The sequence below is a fragment of the Clytia hemisphaerica genome, unplaced genomic scaffold (genome assembly GCF_902728285.1).
Source record: "Clytia hemisphaerica strain Z4C2 unplaced genomic scaffold, Clytia hemisphaerica genome assembly, whole genome shotgun sequence".
Classification (NCBI taxonomy): Eukaryota; Metazoa; Cnidaria; class Hydrozoa; order Leptothecata; family Clytiidae; genus Clytia; species Clytia hemisphaerica.
The window spans coordinates 1,471,305-1,493,973 of record NW_027103359.1 but is presented as its reverse complement, the minus strand read 5'-3'; the positions used below and the strand labels follow the sequence as shown (position 1 = coordinate 1,493,973).

Sequence of the window (22,669 nt, the reverse complement as noted above, 5' to 3'; positions counted from 1 at the left end):
ATGAATCCAAGATTGAATTGATGGAGTCACGAATGAAAATAGTCAATTTAACTCACGAACTTGAGGTTATGAAGCTGAAAAACTCTCATGAAATTGAAACCAAACAAGTTCAAGCTGATCGACTGCTACAGAAAGAGAAAGATGACTTACAAAATAAGCTTGCTGAAAAGGATGTCGAGTTTAAGCTCCAATTAGCAGCTAAGGACCAGACATTGAGAGACGAAATGCTTAAGCAGCAAAAAGAATCTCATGAGAAACTGGCTCAAATGGAGAAACAATTAGCAGCCAAAGAGAACGAAATAACTTTTTATAAGAAAGAACAAGAAAAAGAAATTGCTGCAAAAGAATATGAATGGAAATTGAAAATGAAGGACTTAGAAAATGAACACAGAATCGAAATTTTACAGATGGAAAAAGCATATGAGATGAAGTTAATAAAGGAGACAAAGTCAAGAAATCCAGCTGATAGAATACCTACTGAAATTTCGACAAGTGCGGCTGGTGTTGACAATTTGAAGCCTGACCAATTTACGAAAATACCTGCGAAAACATTGACAATAGTTGATCGTTTGGGGGCAGAATATTTTCACGAAGAAAATAAGTCTTTCGCATTGTATTCTTCTTATCAAGAATGGTACAAATCTATTTCTGGAATGATGGAAAATAAAAAAGTTTATATGACGAACAAATATCTGTTTGTGAGAAAGGAATTCATTGGGCACTCTTGCTTTTGGGCTTTGAGTATTTTTTCGAAAAGAAATAGTAGCCAGGCAAAGGAAGAACTATCGGATTTCATGCTAGAAGGGTTTTTGAGCAGAGAAAGATGGCAAAAGGAGAAAGTTTCCTTCTTCCTTCTTCATCCAAATAAGTTTGCAAAACGATTAAGATTCGATAAATCTGCTAAAGATTCTGGTGAAGATTATGAATGTTGGGACGTTGGTAATGTCACAGAGGATTTTTATTTTGGTAAACGTTCTGCAATTGTTTTTGGCATTTTGTAATAAAACAATTTTGTTATTTTTACGACAATTATAATCAGGTTCTAATAGTAAATAGCTACTTTTCTCAACTTCAGTTTGAGCAGGCTGGAAACTTTAAAAATGGTCCGATTTGGCTGGAATTTTGCACACTCGTTTCTTGGGTGAATTACTGGGGGTGTTTTTTTTTCAAAATATTCATTTAACTTAAGGGCGTGGTCATAAGGTTTAGCCAAAAACGAGGCTGGAACTTTTCTTTTATCAAAAACTTTATTTTTTAATTTTTTATGTTTATTTTTTATGTTTTTATGTTATGAGTAATTTAAAAGATACTGAAGTTGAGCCAGTCCGGTTAGTACGTACCATGTTGCGAGATTACCAGAAGGGGAGCCTTGTAAAAAAATGTATGAAAATCGAGGACGAAGACAAGCGTCTTTTCTTGATGACTTGAGCAATCGATGTTGAAAATATCTCTCCTCGACCAGATATTCTGTTTTAGTCTCCCAAAGGCGATATTTGCCAGTGATATTCTTCTTTTGATATCCAGTGACGTTTTGGGGACATTTGAGCCGAGGTAGATGAAATCTTGAACAGTATCGACATTAGTCAATTGAAATGGGATTGAGGCTGGGCGTTACAGTCTTACATTTTCCAGCATTTTTTTCTTCATGCTATACCGTCATCATAGCGAACATGCACATGCACAGTGGAATATTGAAACTAGCTGAAAGCATTCGAAATATAATCGTTTGAGAAGACTGTGGGAGTTCTTTTTCTGAAAGTCATCTTCAAGTTAAGGTGGTAACACCTTTTCGAGTTTCTCTCTCTTTACCCTGCGGTTCGCTGACATTTGCTTTAAAACTCGAAAAACCTGTAGGTTTTAAAGTCTATTCACGATAAGTGTGCACTCTTTTTTCATTTACCTATAACTTTTGAAGGAATTCTTCAATCTTTATAAATTTGGTATCATTGGAAAGATATTAGTGAGTGGAACAATTAGGAATAAAAAATCGATAAAAAAATTCTAACAAGACGATCAAAGATCGAAAAATTTCGCCATAAAATGAAATTGTACGAAATGATAAACAAGACCAATTGATAACCTTCCTTATCAGAGAAATATAAGAAAATCGATTCGTAAAAAAGAGAGAAAATTATGATATTATAGGTACTGCTGCTACTGCTAATATTTCACGAAACATCCAGGCAAAAGTCACAAACTTAACATTTGTGTAAATAGTCTCTCTACTCTCTAAGGTCGGGTTTTTCACAATACGAGTCAAAACATGGCGAAAAGTCAAAAGTATTTTTAAAAATCATAGAAATGTTTCAAATATTTTTAAGAAAATTTTTTTAAATTGCACATATTTTCTTGAAAATCGATGAAATCTCTAAGGGTCACCTTTTTAACAAAATTCAGTTTCTCTAGGGTCAGGGTTCGTAGGTCGTGGTTCGCACATACCCAGCATCCCCAACCCTAGTACCCTCCAGTGTAAAAATAAATAATTCTATATTATTAACTAATATATTTTTAAAATTGATAAGTGTCAGGACTCGATCAATATTGAGTCAATAATATTTTTGTTGCTATATTTAGTAACAGATTTTGAATATTGATTTATTATTGACAAGTGTATCGGGGCCTTTAAACGCTTTAAACAAACAAATCTGAAAAGGAAACTCAATATATTTCAAGACGTTCATCAGTTTTTTTATACAATATAAAAGGTGATGATTTTATTCGTAAAGTGATAAACGTTTAATGATTATATGCACCAGTAGAGAGTCTTCCTAAAATTTTCAAAATATTCTACTCAGTACTAGTACTCAATACTTCACTTAAACGATGGAAAAAGTGACACGGGTTATATTTCTCTCTTAAAATATTGAAATTTCAAGAGAGAAGGATGCATTGCGAGATCAAATAAACGGTCGAAGGATAACCAAGTAGATGAAGCAGTAAACAGTAAATAAATATCAATGACATGAGTCGATAATCAACGAATACAGATTATACGAAAGAGTTTTTTTAATTAATATTACCAATGACGATTCCATTGTTGGTTAAAAATATTTGAATGAATGCAGGTTGAGATAATGATGAATACAAATAGAGAGCCATTTTCTGACACTTTCTTTTGGTGGCTTAAAATCGGGTATAAATCAGTATGGTATGTAACTGTATGGTAGTAATCGTAAATAACATCAAAGTACATCTGTAATTGTAACGTTGTAATCGACTGGAAGTTTGATGCACAATGCTTCAATTCCCACAAATGTTCTGTACCAGATAAATTCATATTGATGTTAGAGAGTTTAAATTAATTTTGGTGGTGATGTATTTATAGTACGGAATCGAACATTGACATAAGATAATAAATAACATAACAAGAAAATAAATATAAACAAACTATATGACTTAAAAAAAAAAAACTAGAAAAATCATGAACAAAATAATTAACAATTGCAAACAAAAGATATCAGCAAAAAGTAAATAGAAAACGTGATCGGAAGGGATGACCTTTAAGTAGAAATTCAAATTCCTTAGAGAAAACATTTTCACATTTTCTTTCCTCTTTACAAGCTCTTACGTCTTTAATACAAGCTATTGGTGAAATGTGGTCCTGATAGATAGAATTTTTGTCAAAAAAGAATATTTAAGGTAAAACAACATGTTTGAAATGATCAAAAATAGACTAAATTTATCATAATACTCGAGTGTGCTTAATTTTAGTCTGGAAGTTATCAAATTTTACATCCTTTAAAGGCATCTTTCAGCCTCCACCAACCCTCCCACAAGTCCAATTTTTTTTTAATTTGCATTGCTTTTGTCCCTTTACTTCTTTATAAAATGACTTTTAAATCACCGTCCATGAGTAGCCTAAATTTAATACATTATACACTTTCTATTTTCAAAAGGGTGTCGTGAGTATCTAAGAATTTTGCCTGTTGACCTTAGAAACAGAAAATTATCGGTCCAAGAAATTTGTTAGACTGGCAAGGATCTAATTATTTGTCAAAATATATGAGATTTCCTTCTTGTATTCCTATCTATCTGAAAATTTTTCCCTTTCTTTATGAAATATCTTCGACGCATATTTTTGCGATATTTAGAGAGCTTACCTCTATTATAAGCATCTACTTAATAGCTCATAGTTCGCAGATGGGTCTGTACCCCTCCCTCATTGAAGATCTTCCTTTTTGAAAAATACCCCTACTTACCACCAGCCTTTGGGCAATTTTTTTCTAAGGGTTTTTAATAGACAGTACAGGACAGTGAATAATTAAATTTAAAGTTCCTAACCTGTGTGTGGTAGAAAAAAGTTCATATTAAGTGGTGGACTTTCAAAAATACTTTTTGAATATCTTGCTAATCTTGTAAAACCTTTGAATTAGTTGGTAAAATATTTAAAAACATCTATCCAACCCCTCCCTTTTTCCTTTTTTACTGTCCCTCCCTTTTTGCAAATTTTGAAAGGTCTCTACCCCCCCCCCATTTAGAAAAATAAGGGGGGAGTTCGAACTATGTTAGCTTATCAGCTTCCTCTAAAATTAAGCACAGAGTAGTTAATAAGGTCATCCCACTCCTACACTAAATCCCCCTACACTAAACCCCCCAAATCCCCGCCGGGCCTTGCCTCTGGCGGGTATTCTTACCAGCAGTGTTCTCTCTGGCGGGTATTCTAACCAGCAGTGTTCTCGCCTGGCATTCTTACAAATTATTTTTTCGATAAAGATATCTTCACAGCATCATGGTCCGACAAATTCACACATTTTCGTATCACTTGAATATCATAATGGATTGACAACTCCTTTTGTACCCATACATGATCCAGCATTTTCCCATCCACGTGTGTCGGGAAGCGTGTCATCAAAGTGTAATTCGACAAAACTTCAACCAGTAATTGTTCACGTTTGTCCAATTCAAATCCATCCGTGTTGAAGTCACCTAAAATGATATCAATAACGTGTCTTTCAATAAATTGAGCAAGAGTATAAGCAAAAACCTCCCGGTGAATTTTTGAGCTATTGTAAAGAACTAAAACAGAAAATTCCTTGTCAGAAAACTCCTTTTTTCTAAATTTTACAAGAGAAAAACATGAAGAATGATCATATTCAGTTATGTCAAGAAAAAGGGGAGGATGACAAACTGTAATGCTGTTGAACTTATGCTGATCAATATTGTGACTAAGAATATAATTTGAGAGCTGTTCTCTTATATTTTGGGTATCTTCGTCAGAATTCTCATAACTCATTTGTGTTTCAGTCAAACAAAGCAGATCATTTTTGTACAAAAACTTATCTTTCTGAATATCAATGGTATGCAGTCTCAAGGATCTTGTATTCAGCAAACAAATATTCAAAGTCGAGTTTGACCTTATAACATCTTTTAAATGCATCTTTCTCTCTTAAAATATTGAAATTTAGTGCACACATACTTCCTCCTATATCAATAGATCTTGAAAACTCTTCAATATATGGGGAGTTACCAACGATACCCAGCTTTTTGAAATTCAGATCGCCTTGGTCTAAAACGTAATCCAAATCATGAGTCTTCCACAATGATAATTTTCTAAATTGGGCATAGCAAATAGCAAAAAAACAATTTGACGAGCATTGAATACCTGCTGTCTCACCGAATTTACGGTTACCCTGATGAAAAGAACCTTGAACACTAGGACCAGGGTTAAGTTCTACATCACCTGATAGTAGAAGTGTGTTATTCACTTTGAGAAAAATAAGGCTTTCATCTCCTGATTTGCATTGGGATACTCAACAAAAATTCCATTTCTTGAAAACCAATTAAAATCTAAAGGTGTGAAAACCTCTGTTGGTTCAAATGATTTTGGGATCGCAAAACATAGGAGGGTTAAAAGTGCTACGAAACGAACAGGTCTCAATAGTTTTGAGAGAGCATCATTGGAAAGTTCAGAACCAAGAACAATAGATTTAGTGATACATTTCATGTTTCTTTGAGCTGTGAAAGCAAAGCTTCCTATACGTGCACGGTACAATACAATTGATATCATTTTTTATATCACACAGAAACGCTGCAAAATAAAAATAAAACCTTTGTCTCTTCTCTGACTAAAATATTTTTTACAAGTCTGATGGTGTAAAGTATCTCTTAAAAAATTCAATCTATAATAATAAAGATTTATAAAAAAACAGCTGTGAACTGTGAAAAGTGAACCGACAATTTAAGTATATCTATACTATGTTAGTTGTTGTTGTTATATATTTATTTAGAGCTGTTGATATCGTACAGCTTGTTCGGTCGCAGGCACAAGATATAACTTGCCCTGGCCACGGGGTGCCTCAGTCAGATTCAGTGGCCAATACAATGCTTAAATCTGAAGGACAAAAAAAAAATACCTCAATCAAATTCAGCAGCCCGGAAGCGGTGCAGATAAATCTGAAGGGCAAAAAAAAGTGCCTCAGCCTCACTATGTGAAAGGGCAAAAAAGGTGCTTGAAACAGATCCACCAGATAAATAACTCTATATGGAACTGGAAAAGCAAATTGAAAGTTTATACTTACTATTTCTTCCTGATTTGTAATATTTTGAGTTCCAGAAAATTTCCAAAAATGTTTCAATGTTCAAGCTTGAATTACTTTGGAGGACAGCCGTACGCTCTAAACTGTGGAGCTAATTAGGCAGTTCACAGCCGTTGGCATTCATTCTCCACAGTACTAGGCCAGTAAAGTATTCATGACGTAATTTTTAGAAAACGCGCGAAAAGATTCCGTGGTTAAACTAGCTTGTAAAAATTTGTTATACATAACTGATAGTTAAATTTAGTGAGTCTATCCACCCGACTACTTTCGTTTTCTACATTTTTCTCCAACTTCACCACAGAAAGTCTATCACAATACTTTCGCTAACCAAAAGCAAGCCAGCACCACATTTGTAACACCACATTCAACACCACTTTCGCAGCACCACATTCGGCACTTTCGTTTTCGCTCCAGCACCACATTCGCACTTTCGTTTTCGCTCCAGCACCACATTCGGAAATTCCAGCACCACATTCAACTTTCTGCCCAATTTTCATACTGAAGGAGAGTATTCCTATCCTGGAAATTATGATTCCTATCAAGCCTTATCTATTAGCTTCCATTTAAAGCCAAAATGAAGTCTCTATCACCATTTCTCTTCATAGCTTCGCGTTATAAAGACACCTCGGTAGAGTACCGAAAATCTTAATTTTGGTGTTTTGGACTAGAAATTGTACTGAAGGAGAGTATTCCTATCCTGAAAATTATGATTCCTATCAAGCTTTATCTATTAGTTTCCATTTAAAGCAAAAATGAAGTCTCTATCACCATTTCCCTACTCAGCCTCACGTTTTAAAGACACCTCGGTAGAGTACCGAATATCTTAATTTTGGTGTTCTGAACTAAAATTGTACTGAAGGAGAGTATTCCTATCCTGGAAATTATGATTCCTATCAAGCTTTATCTATTAGTTTCCATTTAAAGCAAAAATGAAGTCTCTATCACCATTTCTCTTCATAGCCTTGCGTTATAAAGACACCTCGGTAGAGTACCGAAAATCTTAATTTTAGTGTTTTGGACTAGAAATTGTACTGAAGGAGAGTATTCCTATCCTGAAAATTATGATTCCTATCAAGGTTTATCTATTAGTTTCCATTTAAAGCAAAAATGAAGTCTCTATCACCATTTCCCTACTCAGCCTCACGTTTTAAAGACACCTCGGTAGAGTACCGAATATCTTAATTTTGGTGTTCCGAACTAAAAATTGTACTGAAGGAGAGTATTCCTATCCTGAAAATTATGATTCCTATCAAGCTTTATCTATTAGTTTCCATTTAAAGCAAAAATGAAGTCTCTATCACCATTTCTCTTCATAGCCTTGCGTTATAAAGACACCTCGGTAGAGTACCGAAAATCTTAATTTTAGTGTTTTGGACTAGAAATTGTACTGAAGGAGAGTATTCCTATCCTGAAAATTATGATTCCTATCAAGGTTTATCTATTAGTTTCCATTTAAAGCAAAAATGAAGTCTCTATCACCATTTCCCTACTCAGCCTCACGTTTTAAAGACACCTCGGTAGAGTACCGAATATCTTAATTTTGGTGTTCCGAACTAAAAATTGTACTGAAGGAGAGTATTCCTATCCTGGAAATTTTAATTCCTATCAAGCTTAATATATTACCTTCCATTTAAAGCAAAAATGAAGTCTCTATCACCATTTCCCTTCACAGCCTCGCGTTTTAAAGACACCTCGGTAGAGTACCGAAAATGTTTTGCTTTCAAGATTATGAAATACATAGTCGAATGAATATTCATAATATTCATAAGAAATGGTTTGAGAATTTGCCGTATTTTTTGTCTAAAAACTTCATTTTAATGTTACGTGGTAGTGTTAAAATTTCAAAGCCGCCTTCCTTTATGGTTATGCGCATATTTTGGATTGTGAGTCGTCTGTGACAACGTTTGGGACCGCTAGTTTTATGATATACTTTATGGTTTATGAATTAATTCAAAACTAATTTCACAGGTCACGTGACCTTTTATATGACTAAATAAGTAGCATCGCTAGCAAATCAAGTCAAAAAGTATGTTCGAAAGCATCCCCCAAAGGGGAAAATATCTGTTCTGAATGCACGTTCCAGCTGGATATGGCGGTCTGTTCTTAGCAAACTAAAGAAAAAAGTCTGCTGCAAAAAAGTGGTCTGTTCTACTGAAGATTGGGACCAGCTGGAAAAATATGGTCTGTTCTACTGAGGATTGGGACCAGCTGGAAAAATATGATCTGTTCTACTGAAGATTGGGACCAGCTGGAAAAATATGATAAAATAGTTTGATATCCAAAAAGTAAGGTGTCTAAGAATTTCCTATCTGTTCTGAGGGAATTTCAAAAAAGTCAAAAAGTCTTTGAGATGTGTTCTTTTCCTTCTGAATGTTCTACAAAACTTTTGGTAATTGTCGATCTGTTCGAACTGTTAGCTGGAAATTAAGTTTGTGTTCTTAGAAGTCCTTCAATGTCGAGCTGGAATTTAGCGATCTGTTCTTATAAGATTATGTCAGCCCTGGTAGATAATAACAGCTAACTCGCATAAAATCAATCGCCTGGTAATTTCGTACCTGTTCCGAAAGTTTTTTTTTACCTCCTAGCTGGAAAAATATAACTGTTCTGAAGCAAAAATTTCTCCCCTGCAAAACGAGGAACTGTTTTTAATTTCGTGGAAATCCTTCCAGCTGGCAAATCAGAACAGATATTTGCAAATTTTAGGTCGGTGGCTGCTTCTGTATGTTGACGTTTCTTTTAAAGAAATAATAAAAAAAGCAATTATAAGAGCAATAGCATGGTTGGTGTGTGGTGCACATAGGTGGGCTTCCAAGAGGCCAGTATTCCGTTATATGACCTTTTTCATCTTTGGTATTCGAAAGAAAAATTACCGTTATTCTGCTATTTGAGACGTCTTCCGGTATTGATCTTTACACAGTAATCTACCGGTATATTTTCAAACAGACCGGTACAGTAATTCGGTATTGTTGTTGCGAAAAAAGGGGCTTAAAAACAGCCACTGATAACTCATAAAGATGACATACATTATAATTGATGCCTTCATCAATGACTTCATAAAGAAAATGTTTTTACTTTGTTATTTCAAATTTTTTTATTTTATGAGACATATTGTACAAACTAACCTCCTAACCTCTTTATCTTTTGACCCGAAATTATTAACCGCCGTCCAATCTTCCCGATTTTTTCCCATTGATAAAGAGTCTCTAAGAAAAACAGATTTGAACTCCTAACATTATTAGGACTGTTTAAACACGCAGCACACGGCATATTGCTCGAATTCTCGGGTGCAGCAATCGCTAAGAGTCAAGTGAACGTGTAGATAATCCCTTGTTCAACAGAGGCAATCACCCTGTGTGACACCCCTGTGTCACAGACCCGCTGGGACCTCCTACTGGCCCCTACCCGCTGGTTTCGATAGGAATTTTTATCCCCACTGTTAGAAAAGCAGGAAAAGGTTCCTCTGGAGCTGTTGAGATAGGCACCCCTATTCAGTTCAGTTCTACAACTGAGGTACACACCAATCCCATATTTGAAGGGGGAGCGAAGTGCAGGTGTACGAAGCAATCAGCTATGTTTCTAATAGTAATAGGAGATAAACATCTTTGAATCACACTAGTTTAACCCTCTCTCTCGAAGCGTTCCTTATGATAAAAGCCTGGTTATACATAGTGCGTGATGCTGGGCCCAGAGTCATTGCAGGCGGAGGACCTTGGTCTCCCCACGTTTATAAAAACAAAAGGAAATTTTTAATCCCTAACGGACTTTCAAGAACCTCTGTTATTGGCAAAATCATTCCAAATTATGGTCGTATTGAAGGAAATAAAAGAGGGTCAAAATTAGATAGTTTTCTCTTCGGCGCCAATCATGGTCCATAGTCACTTATGTTTTTTGTCATTCCATTTTTGGGAGCAAAACAGGGGCATCAATTGGAGTCATCAAACAACATCGGTTATTTCTAGGCAGGTACTTATTAAAATCTCACTAGTCATACTCTACAACCTCTGGCCATTTAGCTTGCACAAAAAAGTTTCCAGCGATTCGTTTCGATATTGCCAGTATTGTCAGATTTAATTGACTTTTTGCCAGAACCTGTTTTTGAGGATTTTTTGACCAAGATTAAGGAATTTCAAGAAAAAATTACCGGCATTTCGTACCCCCATTTTCTTAACCCTCCCCCTCCACTGCTGCGAGAGCAAAGGTATTTTCTTTAGAGTAAACTGAAAACTGAGTCGTCCATAATTTGTATCAGAATCAGGGCTTGTTTGTATATCTTTTTGAGCGTTTTAAGCATGTGAATACTAAATTTGAACTTATTTTTTTTGCTTTACTTTTTTTAAAAGAGCTCTGGCCATGTCCATATAGTACATCCCTATCTCACAGACCCGGTGGGAGGTGGGAACGATGGGACCAACAATACATTGAACAAATCGGGATGCCGAGGTGCCTTTAAAACGTGACGCTAGAAAGGGAAATGATAATAGAGACTTCATTTTTGCTTTAAATAGAAGGTAGTATATAAGGCTTGCTAGGAATCATAAAACCCAGGATCTCAGGTGAGTTAAAAACATATTTTGCGTGACGCGCACCGCTTCCCATTGTTCCTTAACTTTCGTATATAGCTCAAAAGAAGCGTATTAAGGAGAGGATTTCGGAAAGTGCTGGGCCGAAAATTTAAATTAAGCCAATCTTAAGATATCGGCCAAAAACTGATTTTTACGTTAGGAAATACGTCGAAAAAACACGTCAAAAAGACAAGTTAAATGACGTCATATTTAAAAACAGCGATAACTTCGATTACATTGCTACAAATAACACCTAATTTTGACTGGAGACTCAGATTAACGATTCTAAAGTATTTGTAGAGAAATTTTCAAAAATTTTAGATGACGTCATTTACTGTCGGTAAAAATTAAAGTACGTCAAATAATGCTGACGTCATCAAAAATTTGGTGTAAATTGTAGTAATGTAATCGAAGTTATCGCTGTTTTTAAATATGACGTCATTTAACTTGTCTTTTTGACGTGTTTTTTCGACGTATTTCCTAACGTAAAAATCAGTTTTTGGCCGATATCTTGAAATTGGCTTAATTTAAATTTTTGGCCCAGCACTTTCCGAAATCCTCTCCTTAATACGCTTCTTTTGAGCTATATACGAAAGTTAAGGAACAATGGGAAGCGGTGCGCGTCACGCTAAATATGTTTGGAACTTGCCTTCAGCATGATTTTAAGTCCAAAACACTAAAATTAAGATTTTCCGTACTCTACAGAGGTGACTTTAAAACGTGAGGCTGAGAAGGAAAATAATTCTAGAGACTTTATTTTTGCTTTAAATGGAAGGTAATAGATGAGGCTTGATAGGAATCATAATTTCAAGAATAGGAATACTCTCCTTCAGTACAATTTTTAGTCCAAAACACAAAATTAAGATTTTCGGTACTCTACCAAGGTGTCTTTAAAACGTGAGGCTGTGAAGGGAAATGATGTTAGAGACTTCATTTTTGCTTGAAATGGAAGCTATTAGATAAGGCTTGATAGGAATCATAATTTCCAGAATAGGAATACTCTCCTTCAGTACAATTTTTAGTCCAAAACACAAAATTAAGATTTTCGGTACTCTATCAAGGTGTCTTTAAAACGTGAGGCTGTGAAGGGAAAAGATGTTAGAGACTTCATTTTTGCTTGAAATGGAAGCTAATAGATAAGGCTTGATAGGAATCATAATTTCCAGAATAGGAATACTCTCCTTCAGTACAATTTTTAGTCCAAAACACAAAATTAAGATTTTCGGTACTCTACCAAGGTGTCTTTAAAACGTGAGGCTGTGAAGGGAAATGATGTTAGAGACTTCATTTTTGCTTGAAATGGAAAATAATAGATAAGGCTTGATAGGAATCATAATTTCCAGAATAGGAATACTCTCCTTCAGTACAATTTTTAGTCCAAAACACAAAATTAAGATTTTCGGTACTCTACCGAGGTGTCTTTAAAACGTGAGGCTGTGAAGGGAAAAGATGTTAGAGACTTCATTTTTGCTTGAAATGGAAGCTAATAGATAAGGCTTGATAGGAATCATAATTTCCAGAATAGGAATACTCTCCTTCAGTACAATTTTTAGTCCAAAACACAAAATTAAGATTTTCGGTACTCTACCGAGGTGTCTTTAAAACGTGAGGCTGGAAAGGGAAATGATGTTAGAGACTTCATTTTTGCTTTAAATGGAAGCTAATAGATAAGGCTTAATAGGAATCATAATTTCCAGAATAGGAATACTCTCCTTCAGTATGAAAATTGGGCAGAAAGTTGAATGTGGTGCTGGAATTGCCGAATGTGGTGCTGGAGCGAAAACGAAAGTGCGAATGTGGTGCTGGAGCGAAAACGAAAGTGCCGAATGTGGTGCTGCGAAAGTGGTGTTGAATGTGGTGTTCGAATGTGGTGCTGGCTTGCTTTTGGTCTTTCGCTAAGGCGAAATTAAAAATAAAGATGAAAATGAAGAAGAAAAAAATGAAGATCTTGTAGAAAAGTGCTATAACTATCATTTTCACTGAAGCGAATCCTTGATTATCGAACGTCATCACTGTGAAAGAATTTCTCAAAAATAATCATTCAGTCAAAAGATATCAAACAAAGTTATAAGCTGATTGACGTCTAAAAACGCTGTTTTCTCCTGTTTTCTGCTGTTTTTTGGGGTCAATCACTTATAAAATTTGTATCATAACTTTATCTTGAATAAATATTTTAGTGAAATTTTTTCACAGTGATGACCTCCTAGGATCAAAGAATCTCTCCAATGAAAATGAAAGTTATAGCACTTCTCTACAAGATCTTTATTTTTTTCTTCTTCATTTTCATCTTCATTTTTAGAATTTTTTTATCGATTTTTTTATTCCAAATTGTTCCACTCACTAATATCTTTCCAATGATACCAAATTTATAAAGATTGAAGAATTCCTTCAAAAGTTATAGGTAAATGAAAAAAGAGTGCACACTTATCGTGAATAGACTTTAGGTGAAATTTCAATGGATTTCTGAAAAAAGTTTCGTCATTTGCTCTATAAAACGCCTAACCTTTATTGGGCTTGTGCTAATCTTGGTACTCGCTTTAATTGTCTCTTTGGAGTTATTTTTTGGACCTTACCAAATACTTTGATTCGGGGAAGGGTGAGATGTGAATGTTTGGTAAATTTGACCCTGTCAGAACGAAATTAAAAATTTTTGAAAATACGACTAAAAGTAGACGAAAAATTGTAACATTTTCTAATTCTACCCTGAAAATTGTCCAAGATAACCCAAAAGTCGACCCTGCTTTTATATATAAATCTTGAAAATCAGTAAATTTGGGACCCTGTTGGATATCTTCCCGTCCCCGCACTCAATTTTGCCTAAGAACCCCTCCCTCCCGTGACTTTGGCCTCTTTCTATGTCAATACTCAAACTTATATATTTCAATATTCCAAAAAATTCGATCGATTCTGGGCAGAGCTGTATAGTAATCACAGACTTGGCGACGTTTCCTCATAAAGTCGCCAAACCTTGATTTGACCTGTGCTAATCTTCTTGAATTGTCATGTTGGAGTTGTATCTTCAACGTTGAACCGCGATTCATTTGCTTTATTTTGGTCAACAACCTCGTGCCCATGTATCCCAGGCTTTATTTACACTACTGATGGACGCCACATAATTAAAGCATAAAACTGATAATGCTCATGGAACGAGGTTGAAATTCAATTGATTTTTGCAAATGTTTAGGCCAATTACAGATTCGGCAACCTTTCCCATGAAGTCACAAAACCTGTTATTGACATCTGCTGATGTTATGACCTACTTTTGTTGTCCTTTTGAGGGAAATCATTATTTTTAGGCCATTGAAAAATGATTTCGCATTTTGCTCAAAATTAAATCAAATCTAGCAAAGCTGTAGGGCACTAACAGATTTGGTGACATTTCCACATAAAGTCACGAAACCTGAAATTGACCTGTGCTGATGTTAGGTTCTACTTGTGTTGTCTCTTCTGCGGGAAATCTTCAACTTTAGGCAATTAAAAAATTCCGCTGAAAGTTGCAATACCTATAATTCACCTTTGATGATTTTGGGACTTTCTTGAATTGTCTCCTTTGACTTTATTCTTCAAATTTTTGCCCATTTTGGTCAATACTCGATCGTTACTTGCAAATCTGTAGTTGAATTACAGATTCAGCAACATTCATGTTTTTAAAGTCGCCAAACCTGAAATTAACCTGTGTTGATCCATGGACCTTCTTGAATTATCTTGTTGGAGGTTAATCTTCAATGTTAGGTCTTTAGCAAATACTTTGTTCAATATTGAATGGATTTCAGCAAATCTTTAGGTCGAATACAGGCTCGCTGACATTAAACTATGCTACATCTTAGACACTTTCTAAGAAATAAGCCAAAAGTCGAAGAAAATCCGCGAACAGTTTTTTTTTGCCGAAAAGAGCTTACAGGTGGTAGAGTTTGCCAGTCTTCTTCGAAACTCTCCTGTCGATTTATTTCCGTATACCGCCATAACGGCTGTAAACTCCGCGCGTATAATATTCTCCCGCCTTTTCTATCGCTGTAACGGACGATAACATCGTCTTCGCTGGCATTTACAAAACCTGTAATTTGCATATTCCTTTCTTGGGATTTTTCGCGATTTTAAACGGATTTTGGCAAAGTGGCACGCCATTACAGTTTTGTGACATAAGGCATAAGTAAAGTAAATTACAATAAAGTAATTAGGAAGCCCATCTTTGTTGTCTTATCCCGTTTTTTCTTGTCCAATAATTTCATTACAACTTTTTTTTCTAACAGGAAAGCAAAGCGATGACTTATTGGATGAATGAGAACATTGAACATTTTCGACATCAATGGAAAGAATCCGTTTTCCAATCGATCTGGAATATGGTAAGTCTACTTTTCCTGGTGTGGAAATTATACAAGGAGAGAAATGGAAAAGTCCCATTTGATAAGATACACGTTTTTTATAAGAACAAACTATATAAGAGCACTATAAGGCTTTTGTGGTGGCGAAAATCTTAAGAACAAGTTAGGAACATTTTTTCAGGGCTTTGTGGACTCTAAAACACCTGATTTCTTTGGAAAATACTCAAAAATTGTTGAAAATAAGAACATGTTGAGAACATTTTTAGGTTTGAAATCCGAAAACATCTGAAGGCTTCAAATTTTTTGGATGTTCTTATAAAAAACGTGTAAGATTAACAACTCTCTTTTGTCTTTCCAACAACGCATTCAAAAGGAATAATATGATACAATCTTAAAGCATCAAGTATGTTATATCTTAGGGAGTGTTCAATTTTTATTTACTGCTGTATGTGTGATTTTCTTGTGTTCAAGTTAAGAAAAAATGGATTCCAACCAAGACGATTTGAGAAATTTAGCGCATAGCGCACATGGTAGAAATACAGATAATAATCATGAAATCACGAAACTCAAAGAAGAACATCGGAAAGAAATTCAAAAATTGGCTTATGAATCCAAGATTGAATTGATGGAGTCACAAATGAAAATTGTCAATTTAACTCACGAACTTGAGGTTATGCAGCTGAAAAACTCTCATGAAATTGAAACCAAACAAGTTCAAGCTGATCGACTGCTACAGAAAGAGAAAGACGACTTACAAAATAAGCTTGTTGAAAAGGATGTCGAGTTCAAGCTCCAATTAGCAGCTAAGGACCAGACATTGAGAGACGAAATGCTTAAGCAGCAAAAAGAATCTCATCAGAAACTGGCTCAAATGGAGAAACAATTAGCAGCCAAAGAGAACGAAATAACTTTATATAAGAAAGAACAAGAAAAAGAAATTGCTGCAAAAGAATATGAATCGGAATTGAAAATGAAGGACTTAGAAAATGAACACAAAATCAAAATTTTACAGATGGAAAAAGCATATGAGATGAAGTTACTAAAGGAGACAAAGTCAAGAAATCCAGCTGATAGGATACCTACCAAAATTTCGACAAGTGCGGCTGGTGTTGACAATTTGAAGCCTGACCAATTTACGAAAACACCTGCCAAAACATTGACAATAATTGATCGTTTGGTTTGGGGAGCAGAATATTTTCACGAAGAAAATAAGTCTTTTTCATTGTATCCTTCTTATCAAGAATGGTACAAATCTATTTCTGGAATGATGGAAAATAAAAAAGTTTATATGACGAACAAATATCTGTTTGTGAGAAAGGAATTCATTGGACACTCTTGCTTTTGGGCTTTGAGTATTTTTTCGAAAAGAAAAGGTAGCCAGGCAAAGGAAGAAATATCGGATTTCATGCTAGAAGGGTTTTTGAGCAGAGAAAGATGGCAAAAGGAGAAAGTTTCCTTCTTCCTTCTTCATCCAAATAAGTTTGCAAAACGATTAAAATTCGATAAATCTGCTAAAGATTCTGGTGAAGATTATGAATGTTGGGACGTTGGTAATGTTACAGAGGATTTTTATTTTGGTAAACGTTCTGCAATTGTATTTGGCATTCTGTAATAAAACAATTTTGTTATTTTTACGACGATTATAATCAGGTTCTAATAGTACTTTCTCAACTTCAGTTGAGCTAGAATATGAGACTTCAAAAATTGTTCGATTTGGCTGAAATTTTGCATACTTGTATATTGGCTGAATATCTGGGGGACTTTTTTCTATTTTTTGAAAATTTTGATTTTTAGGGGTGTGGTCACGAGTTTTTCAAAAAACGATGCTAAAGCTTTTTGGCAGGCTGGAAACTTTGCACACTTGTTCCTTGGGTGAATATCTGGGGTTATCGTCCACCTTTAAGCAAAACGCACTGTCGAATATTTTTAGATATCCGATAGCAAAATATCTCTTCTGTAGCAGCGAGCATAAAGAAAATAGTTTTTTGATCAAATAATTATTATAAATACAGATAAAAAGAAAGTTCTTTTTAACAAAAGAGAAAGGAAATTCGAACGTTTTGTAATTATTAAAGAGAAAAAAACAATGAAATTGACATCCTTAAATAAGATGTAAAAACGTTCGAAAATGTCATAAAAAGAGAGAAAAAAGACTGAATGCAATACGCAATAGGGAAAATTGAAGGCATACTGGAGAAGTGGGACGTGGGACGGTGGGACGCTCAGGTGGGACGGTAGTGGGACGCTCAGGTGGGACGCTCAAGTGGGACGGTAGTGGGACGCTAAGGTGGGACGGTAGTTGGACGCTAGGGACGGTAGTGGGACGCTAAGGTGGGACGGTAGTGGGACGCTAAGGTGGGACGCTCAAGTGGGACGGTAGTGGGACGCTCTTTTATATGTATTTTGTCTTTTTCTTTTTATAATACAGTGAAGAGGGACAGGTCAAGTACTTATAAACAATACACAGATCGATCGAAATGTTTTTGACTTTTTTCATAGTGAATGGTTTATAAAATAATAACATAATCAATTTGATCGAAGCTACAAAGACACAAGAAGCTAGTCAGTCAGATAAATCAATTTCTGGCTCCTCCTCTTGGCTCTTTTTGTGTAATTCAATTGTGTAATTTACAGAGCAATTTCAACACTTCTAGCGCTCTTTTTAGCCTAGAGGCTAAATGTCTAAATCTGCGAGAACTGATTTTAAAGAGTATCATATAAAAAATGAACATTCCAATCACAGGGATTTCCCCAGAGACAAGATGTTTACTTTTCGAATTCAAAATTCGAATGAAAGGAAAACATTCGAATCGACAACAAAGGGTTACACCATCAGCATGAATAATAAAAGTACCCACATTGGTTGTTATAAGATTATTGGGTTAAAAGGGTTATAGAATTATAAAAGGCCTAATTTGTCATTTGTCTTTTACTTTGATGTTCAATAAATAATGAATACTGATAGATGTGGTTTCCTTACCTTTTAAAATTAGCAAAGTCCTAGTGAAGGTCATTTTTTTTCGAAATACGTTATCGCAGACTTACAGTAGTGTTCTATAAATTACTAGCCAAACCAAAAGAAAAGGAGCCAGAAATTGATTTCACATTTTTCATTAAATAATTATAAAGACAAAAAGACAATATTCTAATAAAAGAGCGTCCCACTTGAACGTCCCACTACCGTCCCACTCATGCTGAGGGGAAAGCCCTTTATTACAATTAGAATGTTTTCTTTTCATTCGAATTCAAAATCGTGTTTCTGGGAAAACCCCTCTGATTCGAATGATTACTTTGTTATTCTCAATAAATATAAACTCTTCGAAATATAGTCAGGCTGCTGCTGCTGGACCACTTTTGTAAAAACCTTAGTGTGAAGAATCTAAAACCTATTGAAACCTGTTATATATGATTAAAGGGGGTAAAAAAGTTTTACTGGCCATTAGGTTTTCCCAGATTTAGCCTAGACAAAGTTGCAAAGGATTGAAAGTGTTGGAAAATAATAAAATTGTTCTATAAATTAGACAATATGAGCCGGAAGATAAGGAGCCAGAAATTGATTACACATTTTCCGTTGTTTATTTCTGACTCGCACGCATATTGCTTGGTAGCTTTTCGATCAAACATCCAATTTGAATATTATTATTATTCGTTTATCATCCACTATATGATAAAAAAGATCAATATATATATTTTGGCCGAAATCCTGTGTAGGTTGAAAACTGAAGAACAGATCATGTATATGTGTTTTGTGAAAGTATTCATTTACTCATATTGAGTTCTTTTTTACTCGTACATAATTATCAGAGAAGCAAAAATACAAAAGCCTTACGAGAGAGCGTCCCACTACAGTCCCACCTGAGCGTCCCACTACCGTCCCACTACCGTCCCACCTGAGCGTCCCACTACCGTCCCACCTTAGCGTCCCACTACCGTCCCACCTTAGCGTCCCACTACCGTCCCACCTTAGCGTCCCACTACCGTCCCACCTTAACGTCCCACTACCGTCCCACCTTAGCGTCCCACCTGAGCGTCCCACTCGAGCGTCCCACCTGAGCGTCCCACCGTCCCACGTCCCACTTCTCCAAATGGCAAAAATTGAAATGCTTTCCTGCTAATTGGTGAACGATAAACCATATATTCAACGTGAAAATCGGATATCGAAATTATTCAGTCTCGCTTTAATGGTATTCGACTCAGCTTCGCTTCGTCGAATATCATCAAGCTCGACTGAATAATTTTCGATATCCGATTTTTCTTGTCGAATATCTGCTTATTATCTTTTTCAAAATCTTCATTTAAGGGCGTTGTCATAAGGTTTAGCCAAAAACGAGGCTAAAACTTCTCTTTTATCAAAAATTTTATTATTATTTTTTTTTAATGTTTATTTTTTATGTCTACGTGTAATTTAAAATATACTGAAATTGAGCCAGCGCGGTTAGCACGTTGGACAGTTTCACTAATATATCTTCTTCATCGAGACCGATTTGCTCAGAGTGTTTACGGATTTCTTTTCACCAGTTTCAAGATTTTCAGGGTTTTTTGACTAATTTAATAAAATATTATCAAAAGTTTTTTTTCTTTCCGGGCGATGGAAATTCACTTTTTGAATATTTCCCGATTTTGGGACCACCTTTGTCAGAGACTCAATTGGTATTGTAATGTTTTTGTACCCCTGTGAGAGTATTTTAAGAGTGCAAAAAGGGCCCTTATGGCTCACACATACCCGACACTCATACCCGCTTTTTCCTTTCTTAATATCAAAAGATAAAAATTGATTTACTCAGTTTTTGATCACGCTACCAAGTAAGGAACAATGGAAAGAAACAAAAGGCTTCCAGACCGAGATTTTTGTAAACGGACTATGAAAAAAGGCGACCGACATGTATTTGGCCTGCGTCGACCTTTTTGAATTGTCTCGTTGGAGCTTAATTTTCAATTTATGGTCTTTAGCTAATACTTTGCTATATTATGTTCAATATTGAATGGATTTCAGGTGACACTTGACTTACTTGACTTATCTGCATACCTCATGGTTGAGGCTTCGTCCACTTGTTGACCTTCTCGCGCCATCTGACTCTTTCACGTCCCTACCGTTCTGCCGTTGCAATTGGCGGACCACTGTCTTCTCTGGTGAAATCTTGCCATCTTTTCGCCGTTCTTGCTCTCGTCCTTGTGCCTTGGAACTCGATTTTCATACATTTTTTTACAAGGCTCCCCTCGCAAGATGGCCAAACCAAGACAAGCGTCTTTTCTTGATGACTTGAACAATCGATGTTGAAAATATCTCTCCTCGACCAGATATTCTGTTTTAGTCTTCCAAAGGCAATATTTGTCAGTGATATTCTTCTTTTGATATCCAGTGACGTTTTGGGGACATTTGAGCCGAGGTAGATGAAATCTTGAACAGTATCGACATTATTGTTGTCAATTGAAATGGTATTGGGGCTTGGCGTTACAGCCTTACATTTTCAAGCATCTTTTTTCATGCCATACCGTCATCATAGCGAACATCAATGCACAGATCATTGAAACTGGCCGATAGCATTCGAAATATCATCTTTTGAGAAGACTGTGGGAGTTCTTTTTCTGAAAGTCATCTTCAAGTTTAGTTACCACCTTTTCAAGTTTCTCTCTCTTTACCTTGCGGCTCGCTGATATTTGCTTTAAAACTCGCAAAACCTGTAATTTTTTGGTGAACTTTCAATGGATTTCTGAAAAAAGTTTCGTAATTTGCTCTATAAAACGCCTAACCTTTATTTGGCCTTTGCTAATCTTGGTACTCGCTTTAATATTCTCTTTGGAGTTATTTTTTGGACCTTACCAAATACTTTCGTCCGGGGAAGGGTGAGATATGATTTGGGACCCCGTCAGAACGAAATTGAAAAATTTTGAAAATACGACTAAAAGTAGACGAAAAATTGTAACATTTTCTAATTTCCGTCCTGAAAATTGTCCGAGATAACCCAAAAGTCGACCCAGCTTTTATATATAAATCTTGAAAGTCAGTAAATTTGGGACCCTGTTGGATATTTTCAGAGCCTAAAAAAGGGACCCTGACAAACGACACGTCCTCGTACTCAATTTTGCCTAAGTCCCCTCCCTCCCGTGACTTCTTTATATGTCAATATTCAAACTTATATACTTCAATATTCCAACAAAGCTGTAGGCCAATTACAGATTCGGTGACATCTCCTTTTTAAGTTGCCAAATTTGATATCCGGACCTTCCTGAATTATCTCTTTCTAATTTGAAATAATTCTTTCGGTCAAAATTCGATTGATTCTGGACAAAGCTTTATAGTAATCACAGACTTGGCGACGTTTCCTCATAAAGTCACCAAACCTTGATTTGACCTGTGCTAATCTTCTTAAATTGTCATGTTGGAGTTGTATCTTCAACGTTGAACCGCGATTCATTTGCTTTATTTGGTCAAGATTCAACAACCTCGTGCCCGTGTAAACCAGGCTTTATTTACACTACTGATGGACGCAATATAGTTAAAGCATAAAACTGATAATGCTCAGGGAACGAGGTTGAAGATTCAATTGATTTTTGCAAATGTTTAGGCCAATTACAGATTCGGCAACCTTTCCCATGAAGTCACAAAACCTGTTTTTGACATCTGCTGATGTTATGACCTACTTTTGTTGTCCTTTTGAGGGAAATCATTATTTTTAAGCCATTGAAAAATGATTTTGCATTTTGCTCAAAATTAAATCAAATCCAGCAAAGCTGAAGGGCACTAACAGATTTGGTGACATTTCCACATAAAGTCACGAAACCTGAAATTGACCTGTGCTGATGTTAGGTTCTACTTGTGTTGCCTCTTCGGCGGGAAATAATCAACTTTAGGCAATTAAAAAATTCCGCTGAAAGTCGGAAAATTTATAAATCACCTTTGATGATATTGGGACTTTCTTGAATTGTTTCCTTTGACTTTATTCTTCAAATTTTTGCCCATTTTGGTCAATACTCGATCGTTACTGGCAAATCTGTAGGTAAATTACAGATTCAGCAACATTCACGTTTAAAGTCGCCAATACTGAAATTAACCTGTGTTGATCCAGGGACCTTCTTGAATTGTCTCGTTGGAGCTTAATCTTCAACGTTTGGCCTTTAGCAAATCCTTAGACGATGCTATCGTCCGTATAATATATTATTATGATATAACATAGTTTGTATATTATAAAACGTAATATGTTTCCCGGCGGGTAGAGTCTGTGTTTAAGACAACGGCTACCCCGAAAAA

General features: G+C 35.6%; 2 protein-coding genes and 1 long non-coding RNA gene across 3 annotated transcripts in view; 2 read left to right on the top strand and 1 right to left on the bottom strand.

Annotated features, from left to right (window-relative positions):
• LOC136822511 (uncharacterized) overlaps positions 1-15,435 on the top strand; it is a 57,257-nt gene extending 41,822 nt beyond the window's left edge. The window contains exon 2 of the transcript XR_010848906.1: positions 15,349-15,435. The gene's annotated coding sequence lies outside the window, so the exon portion shown is untranslated. The remainder of the gene's footprint in view (positions 1-15,348) is intronic.
• On the bottom strand, positions 2,314-6,853 carry LOC136822497 (uncharacterized). Its single transcript, XR_010848904.1, has 2 exons — positions 6,519-6,853; positions 2,314-4,926 (listed from the first exon to the last, which is right to left on the bottom strand). It is a non-coding gene; the product is annotated as an uncharacterized lncRNA (long non-coding RNA).
• A 382-nt stretch (positions 15,436-15,817) lies between the features above and the next one.
• LOC136821712 (RB1-inducible coiled-coil protein 1-like) lies at positions 15,818-17,032 on the top strand. The gene has a single exon (XM_067077923.1). The coding sequence runs from the start codon at positions 15,902-15,904 to the stop codon at positions 17,030-17,032; it is 1,131 nt and encodes a 376-aa protein (XP_066934024.1). The 5' UTR covers positions 15,818-15,901.
• Positions 17,033-22,669: the final 5,637 nt, after the last annotated feature.

Excerpts from the sequence above, each read along its gene's own strand:
- LOC136821712 (XM_067077923.1), top strand. The coding sequence starts at position 15,902 with ATGGATTCCAACCAAGACGATTTGAGAAATTTAGCGCATAGCGCACAT.